The 9,954-nt window shown below is 36.2% G+C and overlaps 1 protein-coding gene across 1 annotated transcript; it reads right to left on the bottom strand.

Moving 5' to 3' along the window:
* Positions 1-1,499: 1,499 nt before the first annotated feature.
* LOC140157847 (G-protein coupled receptor GRL101-like) lies at positions 1,500-9,228 on the bottom strand. The gene is made up of 8 exons (XM_072181095.1): positions 9,027-9,228; positions 8,146-8,256; positions 7,690-7,821; positions 5,396-5,519; positions 4,575-4,646; positions 3,863-3,934; positions 3,028-3,120; positions 1,500-2,767 (listed from the first exon to the last, which is right to left on the bottom strand). Exons 1-8 carry the CDS (start codon positions 9,226-9,228, stop codon positions 1,669-1,671), a joined length of 1,905 nt encoding a protein of 634 aa, XP_072037196.1. The 3' UTR covers positions 1,500-1,668.
* Positions 9,229-9,954: the final 726 nt, after the last annotated feature.

Genomic DNA, 9,954 nt, shown 5'->3' with positions numbered 1-9,954 from the left:
GGTTCGAACCCGCAACCTCTCGCACCATAGTCGAACGCCTTAACGATTGAGCTAACTTGACTGCCAATAAAGAAAGTCAGCACTTATTTTACCCATCCTATACCAAAACCTGCTCTTGTTTTGACATTTTGATTGATAAGGTCGTGTACAGAATGATTGATGCCAGTATATGAAAGTTGGTGCATTTTCAAAAGTTGTAAATCAAAACTATGCACACGGTGCATGCGTTTCAAATTAACAATTGAATAAACCACGCATTGTACCGACACCACAGAGCATACCTTGAGAGGACACTTGGCTCATTTGCATGGCAGTCGGACTCTCCATTGTATTTGTTCATTTGTGTATGGAGAGCAATGGCGACCCTTCATTGTATTTGTTCATTTGTGTATGGAGAGCCATTCTTGGAGTCTATGGGACTCAGGCTAGGTCCTCAGGTAGAGTCAGACGCTGTATATATAGAAACGCATATTCTTAATTCCGCGTTTATTCAATGTTAGCATTAAATTTATATTGCCCGGCGGCCCGCGCAATGGAAAAACCTGAATTTGTTACATAAAAAGAAATGAAAATTAAAAACGTCGGGTTCCACCTGAGTACATATTAAATGGGTGTAGAAATTGTTCTGAAAATATTAATTTAGACAAACATACGGGATATAATGAACCTTTGACATGACGCCATGTTGACATGATTTTATTAGTCGTTTTATATCACCTATACCGTGTGTCATAATACCAATATTTTGTAATTTTATATAAGAACTAATATTTTGCATCATAAATGCGCAGTCCATATGTACAAACGAATACTGATCTTCAAGATATTAAGCTTTAGAAGACTTCAAAATAACATGTCACTAAGCAGGTCATAGGTGCTGGCCTTGTCCTATTGTACTTGTTCATTTGTGTATGGAGAGCTCACTGACCTGTATAGAGGTCAATGGGAGAGCTTCTTTACAGGGCATCGGTTTCAGGGCGTAGTTCATTGAACTCAACGGGCTGTTATTTGAAGTGCTTTTATGTTATTGCAAAACGGATCGTGGCGAAAACTAATAAATAATTCATACCAGGGTTTAATTGATCTGGGATGCGGACATTTCATTATTCGCAAACCACCGGGATTCGATATAGGTTTGCGTTGTAAAATGAAAATGTGAATAAGAGTGTCATCCCCTTGCCGACACTTAGGATAGCCCCCATCGCGGGCAAGCAAGTTTGACTACACTTAGCAATTTCTACTGCCTGCATCATTTTGATTTGCAACTTTTGAAATTGTCAATTTAGAGTGTTTGGTTTAGAAAATTTGGAATCAAATTGGAGCTAACAAGATTCTGCACACGACCTCATTAATCCAATTGTAATAACAATATCACGTTTGGTGTATGACGGGTTATGTAAGTGTGAACTTTCTTTATTTGAGGTGTTTATATTACATATTTTGCAGAAAATAAATTTCAATACAGCGTTAATGAATATAGAAGAAAGCATAAAATATTAGCTTGATTTAGACTTGCATTACTTTTTTCAATATCAAGAGTTCTTCAATATATGAGCCAAGATGGTCGCACTTCGAATTACACAGTTCATTGACCTCCAGTTGACAATAACAGCTCAAAGGTCATCCTATGAATTCAACAACATATTGGGGTTGAGCATGTTTGAGATCTTAGTTGGTTACCATGCTTACAGTTGTCTTTTGTCTTGGCTTGGTCATTTTACCATCTCGTCTTTCTGAAATAACAGACGCGATGGTGTACAAGTAAGGATTAAGTGATGAATTGACGGGAAGTATGAACACCACGGACCAAACGTACGCATCTAAAGGAATAACTACTGCACCAGTTTGAGAAAGAATGCCCATTATTATAACCGGAAACCAACATAGGAAATCGGTCCCTACGACCGCCGCCATCTTGGCTGCCATTTTGATGTCTTCCTGAACTTTTTCCTCACGTCCTACCTTTTTGCCCGACAGTTTCACCGTCACGAAGATAGCAATATAACATACGCAGATTATCGCAAAACAGACCAGATTTAATACTAAGAATATCGCAATTGAGAAGTACCAAGCTGGTTTTGAATCCTCGGCAACTGGAAGGTCAAAGGTCACTTGATTATTGACGTCACTCGCGTGGAACGAGTAACTGGATGGACGGGTAATGAGAGGTAGACCCATGCAAACATCAGAAAGGTCATAAAAATCGGACTCGGGACCAGACAATAGAATAGGTACAAGTGCCACTATGACTGCTAAGGACCACAACAGAACAATAGCAATTTGCGAGGACCCTTTTCTCAGTTTCAAATCGCTAAATGGAAATAATATACAAATAAAACGATCGACTGTGATTAGGGTTATAAAAAATACCGATGCTTCGCTTGAGAAAAGACCAATAAATCCAGCTGCCTTACAAACTAAACCAGAACGCCATTTGTCCGAATGCGTAAAATAATCATCGCCATAGTACACATCAGCAGAAGCTAAAATAATCATGTATACTCCCATAAGGAAATCAGAAAAGGCTAAACTTGTGATGAAAAGTCTTTGTTTATAGTGAGCAGTTGATGGTGATTCTTCCTTGACTCGGAAGAAAAGGACAAATAGATTTCCGATAAGAGCACTGACACCGAGTATCCACATAGATATCCGAAGTATATTGTTTTGCATGAGACTCCCGCAGTTGAATAATGGTGGTACTGGTTCCAAAGTAGTGCACTGTTCTAGCTCATTGAAGAAACAGCACAAAGCGTGGTAGTCACAGAATCTGGAAAATGCACGGTATATTTTATTTGCTTAGTTGGTATTTGTTAGATTAAAATTTTAGGCCGAGCCTGTTTTCGTGTCAAATATTTTTCGGACTAATATCGACAAATTTCAAAAGTGTGTTATTAAGATTTACTCTTTTGGAAAAAACATTAAAGGTTTATTTGATGATGATGTTCATCATGATAACGATGAAAATGATAATGATGATTATTAACAAAGTAGATCATATCACGCTCTTAAATAATTAAAATCACTTACAGAGTTTCAAGACTGTGAATATCATGAAAAGCGTTGGATTCTATCACTAAATCAGCATCTTCAGACATGTCAGGCTTTGGCCGGATTAAAATACTGAGTGGACAAAATGAATAAAGGAATGAAATTGATCATTAAACCAATTGTTTGAAATATATTACAAATAATAACGAATTCCAGCAACTTTTACCACCAGTGAATAAACAACATTGATCATTGGATAAACTTACAGCATCTCCAGATTGAAAACTCCATTAAAAGCACCATTAGCAATTTGATGAAGTGGCACATTGTAAATAAATCTAAAAAATAATAAGAAAGGTCAACAAAAGTAAGCTTTTTTATAATTCCTTTTTTCTTTTACGCCAAATATTTTCACTTAAGTTTGAGTTTTTCTTTCCTACACATTAATACTCTCTTTCTCACGTCCTATCTCAAAACATTTTTCTCCCTTTCTCGTATAAATTTTTCTCTCCACACTCTCACCCATCCTTCCCTCTCCCTCCCTCCCCCCTCCCACTATATAGTATCTCTCCATCTATTCCTTTTGTCTATATTCTACATTTCTCATTACAAACACTTGTATTTGATCATTAACGTTGATATCAAATGACTTACAATTCTCTGAGATGGTGAAGTTCTGCAAATACGTTTGTTGTCAGCATCGTGAAATTATTTGAAGATAAATCTCTGTTAAAACAAAAGTGACAAGTAGGTTAAACACCTTTATTCGGATTGTTTGCTTTCCAGTATGAAACATGTGCTCAAACATTGGACAAATTTCAACACAAATGTTTTAAATATACATGTTGTCATAATATTTATCTATTTGTCTTACAGCCATGTTAATGTTCCCAAACCATCAAACACTCTTGGTGTCATGTAAGAAATACGATTGCGTGAAAGTGATCTGGAAATTATGGAAAAAATATATATACTGATATGTTATAAAAATGCAATTATATTTGCAGCACAAGAATGAAGGTATCAGATATGTTCACCCTGTATATCCTAAACAAAGACAGATATTTCGCAATTGGAACCAGCAGCCAATAGTTGTATCTTTTAACTCGGATTTAAGATAGCATTCGTTGAAATCAGTCAAGAAATAAAGACACGCTGATCCAAAATCACAAGGAAGATGCGAATTCAAAAGTTGCAGATTGAGATGCCCTGTTGGTTTGAACACAAAGCGTTCTCGAACAAAAGATCTAGCGCCGTGTTTTTCATTGATTAGAACAATAATGGGTACTCGATCACCGTACATGTACATCTACTTCTCAAATAATTTCAACAACTGAGCTAAAGGGTGCACCAAATTGGCTGTTCTTTTAATATTATGTGTCTTTGTTTAGGATATACAGGGGTAAACATAACTGGTACCTGAATTAGTTTACTGTCTGTATCATGTATATAACAAGCTTTAGAAGAACAACCCTGGGCATAAACGAAATATTAAAAGTAGGGTTTGAAAAATAAATATTCATGGAAGAAAGAGATTTGAAGAACGTAACTGTAATTATAAATAAAAAAAATTATGGGTTACTTACAATGCTTTTAGTTTTTTAAGTGCTTTAAATACACCAGGTTCTGGTATTGGAAAGTTTCCGTCTGTTAAATGCCTGAAAACATAAAAGTAGATTTAGAGAATTATAGATAGCCCTCCTAGCCGAATAGAATTTCTTACTGGCAATTATTATGTATTCCAAATCCAATGACATATCATTAATTTTCTTGGACCTTCGGATATATTTTGATAGGTAGTAGCATTTATAATGAATTTGTAAATTCATTATAACGCTGCTGTAATGCTGTGTATTGTCTCCACATTCCCCTTCAGTGAACAAATCCTACCCAGGAAAATATAGATGAGGTGTCACAAGAACAGGGACAGATAATAAATTTATAATGTATGTTTAGCCTGCACAAGCGACATGGCGAGGTTCCATCAATATATTCATAGTTATGTTCATTCACACTACCACACACACACACATCCACACAAGTTTAAAGATATCGCATATTAAATACGCCACCATACTTTGGTTTTACTTATAATCAGCAAACACAAAATGGTTTACAGACATCGTTTAAATGCCGGGTTATATGAATGACATAAAGTATTTAGCTGGAGAATAAACGATAGGAATTTTTGTTTTACTATCCTCTACCGTGTAATAGACGACACGCAGGCCCGGCACGCAGGTCCCATATTTTGAGCAGTTATTTTTCGGGTATTGTGAAATATCTAAACATTGTGCTTTGGAAAGCACAATGTTTATATATTTCACAATGCCAAAACAACTGATGCGCAGTCATTAACCTCTAATCAGTAATTCAGTATTACATAATGAGACAAATATTTACTTACAGTGTATCAGATATTGGTGGGATATCATCGAGTCCATTGACGGTCCATCCATGTGGACAATCTACGACCAGGTCCTCTACTGTTGAGTAACTACACACACAAGTGCTTGGACAACGTTTTGTGTCTGTATAGGACGACAAAATTGATCATGTTTGAGCAGAAATTTAGTTACACAGTTAATAGAGGGACTGCGAATGATTAACTACAAGGTTAAACATAATCCTTTGGACCACACATGAATAATTTCAAATACTCAAGTGATTCAGGCGTGGTCCAAAAGTAAACAAGCATAATTAGTTTGTCACCTTATTTCAACATACGGTATAGACCATTCCTACAATTGGCACTGTCCTGACGTTGATGGGGGAACATCAACTTCGCGTACAGGGTGAGTCAAAAAAGTGCAATAGAGCAAAGAATCGATATTTATGCAAGAGTCAGGTCGAACTTTCCCATTATTGAAAAAATCTATAAATGCCACACTCAATAGCCACCTTCTGTGAAAATATGAAGTGAATCACGACTACCGTTTAATTTTTATGAGTCCTTTTGCTGCGATACCTAATTTCGTTATTTGTCCACGAGGTACCATGTATTTTGAATGAGAGCACACAATGCAAGGTAAAGGTACCAGCTCTGAAACTGACTTTAAGTGTTTTATAATCCCAACATGTCCAACTTACTGGATATTTTGTAATTCACTCCACTTCAATTTGAGCGCATTTCATTTTGACAGTTGAAAAACCCGGCTACAAATTTGTATGTTTTTGATAGAGAATAAACATCTAAAATGAAAATAACAATAAATAATGTTTCTTCTCCTTAAAGTAGACCAAGGGCAATAACACTTTGGGTGTTCCATTTTATTTCAATGCCAATGAGGTTAAGAAAATGGCAGTTGTTCCAAATCTACCTTACACAGAGTTGGCTGACATTCAAATTTTAGATGTCTCTTGGACAAACATTGAAATTGAGTATCGCTATAAAACGTGTTATAAAAACAAAACGGTAAATGCTAATTCATTGGTGTTTTCACACAAGGTCACTAATGGATATATCATATATAAAATGTTTTAAAACCTAAAAGATTCAACTCGGTTCTTAAATAAAAATGGATTCTTTTCTCTATTGCACTTTTTTTTACTCACCCTGTATTATCAAATATAAACGAAAGCGCGGTGACAATAAGAGTAACACGAGGATAAGAAGGACGTGATGTTCACCCCATCAACGGCAGGAGAGTGCCAATTATAGGAATAGTCGATGAATTTGTAATTCATAAATGGCAAAGAATTTTAACCTTGTCAAACCGTTTGACTTTTCAATTTTCAGACACTATCAGGGTGTACAAACACAGCAAGGCATTATGCCTTTTTGGAACTGAATATGAGATCTTTGTTTGTCATCTAATGGAGAGAGCAAATAACTGTTTTTGCTACCAGAGGGGAACGCACGGGGGACCACTTGCGCCTGAGTCACAGACCTGTGTCACGCTCATGTTATATACCCAAACCATCATACCGCGGAAACATGACATGTTGCCTATGGGGATTGACGCTAAGTCAGCGCCCAGGTACCGCTTGAGCAAACTAAAAAATAGCGCGAGTGTACACAAAAGAAACTTCGCGCGTAAGATAAGCGATGTCGCCAGGTCTGAACGCTGTACCGGCGTCAGCTGAATTCTAATACGCATATGGGCACAATATGTGTATTTATTAATTTAACCATGGACGTATAATAGAGCACGAAGTGCGATGGACTTGCAACTCCGTTCGTCGATGTGAGGTCAGCGATAGTCACGCTTGCAACATGTGGACGTAGATGGCAGCAGCATTTTTCTTTAATTAGCATATTCGTGACGTCATGTTAATGTAAGTCTCCACAGCACTACGCATATTTTTTTAGGTATGTTTTAGTACTGTCGTGGTGGCAGCAGCATTTTTCTTCACTTTTCTAAAATGGCGACGCCCAGGGTTTAATTACAAATTATTCAATTTATCAATATTTCATGAAAATTTACCAAACAAACGGATACAATCATGACAGTTAATATTTAACGTACATGTATAAATGGTCATAGTTATAAAAGAAAGAATATAAGAAACATAAACAAATGAATTGTAGCAATATTCAATATTAATGGCAGCGGCCATGACTTATCAATGGCGCTGGTAGGTAATACACGGGGGAAGCCGGCGGTGTCGCCACCTTTTTGCATTGCGCTGGTATATGAGTTGCAACGGCCTGATTTAACAAACAAACAAGCAGCATGCAACCAAAAAATAACACGTTACCACATTCCGTTTCGTCGTCATGTTCTATGCAGTCCGGTGATCCGTCACAGACTCTAGCCAAGGACAGACACATCGTCACGTTACTTGAGTCGGACTCGTGACAGAGATACGCAGTCGGACACGTCACGTAGGCTGGACAAAAGTGAAATAAACTTTGGTACAGGTTATTTGCATTAGTTACTTACTTTTGCTCAAAATTCATGAAATATTTTGTGACAGGTTTGCGCATGTTAATGTTCCAAAGAAACCAATTACAATAGAATTTTCGGCGTAACATTCGATAATTAGTATAGAGGCTCTTATATCAATCCAATCATGTCTCCAGTTACTATGGTGACCAGCTAAAAACATAAAAATGCTAACGAGTTTTAGGCATTAGATAATGTCCTAACCCTATATAGCCAAATAGAAAACAACAATTTTGAATTTATACGTCATTGGGGGTGTTATGCATACCACATTTATTTTCTTCAGCCCAATTTACACAATCATTGAAACCATCACATTCAGCATTTGTGTCAACGCAGATCCCGTTTCCGCAGTCAAATTCATCTGGATTGCAAATGTCTGTAATGAAACAAGAAGCTCATATAAATATCTTTAATTATTATTTAAAATAAACATGATCAATCAAGATTTCTAATATAAGAAAAGGAAATGTACCACATGCATTCGATCTCATGTGATAATTTGACATTCCATTGAATGTGTGTGTTGAACCCTTTTATTTTGTGTCTCCTATTCATAATTACAAAGCATTTGTACGACATTACCGTAAATCATATCAATAGTCATCCTTCTTAATGTCGTTTTACTAATCTTGTCTAGTGTTTGTATTAGACAGTAAATAAGTTTTATTCGCGGATGAAAACGTTCATATCGCCTGCAAAACCTTGTACAAGTGGACCAACAAAAATAATCCCGGGATTGTTATTTTTGTGTAATTTTGTCGAATATTATGTATCATAATAAATGTTATAACAAAGAATTATCGATATACCTACTTCCAAAAGACTAGTACCTCAAAGGTGGGATAGAATTGTTGATAGCTGTATAAGTCACGTTCTTACTATATAAATGTATCAAGTGGCTTCACAAGCATGGGATTACAACGGATAAAAAAACATTTACCAAAAGGCCTGATTTTATTTGACTACGAGAGAAACATTGTAGATCCCGGAATTAAATCAAATTATTAAATGATGTGTATTCCGTGAAGATAATGAGTTCACAGTTTAAATTTGACGGTATCATTTCATCTAATGTATTTACAAACAACATAAACAATAATACACGATACTAACAAAATATAACATAAAAACAAACATAGCACCGACCTTCACTGTAAGACGTCTGCATGATTTCTAATTCAAATCCAGTTGTCTGTCTCGTGCGATCAGTTGTCATCAAAATCCACATTTTATTAGCTAAAGAAGCAACACTTTGGATTTTAGTTAATCCTGTCAATTGAACTATCTGTGTGTCTGTAAGAGACTGTTCTCCATTGCCGAAATAAAGAAAATCATATCTATCCTCCATGTTGAATTCAGAGATACGGACAAAGACTCTTCTGCTAATAATGGAGGAAATTGACCACAGACATATGACGTCACTAGGATATGTCATGGGATGACCCGGTGACCTTAGGTCAAACGTTTCGGTATCAGATCCAATATTCACAAATCTCGTGCCACATATTCCTGTGAAGAATTAAAAGATGGTTTGAAGGAAACAGTACATTTATGATAACCTTTCTGAACTTTAACTTTAACTTTTACATTTACTGAGTACCAGCCAAAGTTATTCAAATTACGAACCATCATACAACATATTTCTGTTGAAGAATTGAAAGATGGTTTGAAGAAACTAGCAACTCTATAATAAATTTACGAAACTTCTGTAGTCAATCCATAATTTTCTGTGTCAAAATACGTCAAAAATATTTCTGAAAGTAATCATCTCCCGAAGAAGCGAGACATGAAATTATCGACATCGGTTTATGCGATCCCTTGTTTACAAGAGATCAGCGAGCATTCGTCGCGAATCCAAACGTTAACTATAAACCTGATTGCAGAGTTGCGGTTATTATATTGCTTTTTGTTTTTGTGTGATGTCATTTTTACGTCCTGTGTCACCAAGAGATTATATATAGCACATAAAGCACATAATATTTTATCTCCCGCAAGGGTGTGTAGGGGTAGGGTGTGGGTGTCTATCTGTCTCCCCTTATTCTACCCTTAATGGGAAACAATTGAATACCTGAGT

The sequence above is a fragment of the Amphiura filiformis genome, chromosome 7 (assembly GCF_039555335.1).
Source record: "Amphiura filiformis chromosome 7, Afil_fr2py, whole genome shotgun sequence".
Classification (NCBI taxonomy): domain Eukaryota; kingdom Metazoa; phylum Echinodermata; class Ophiuroidea; order Amphilepidida; family Amphiuridae; genus Amphiura; species Amphiura filiformis.
Note: the sequence above shows the minus strand (reverse complement) of the source record. Positions and strands in the feature narration are given on the sequence as shown.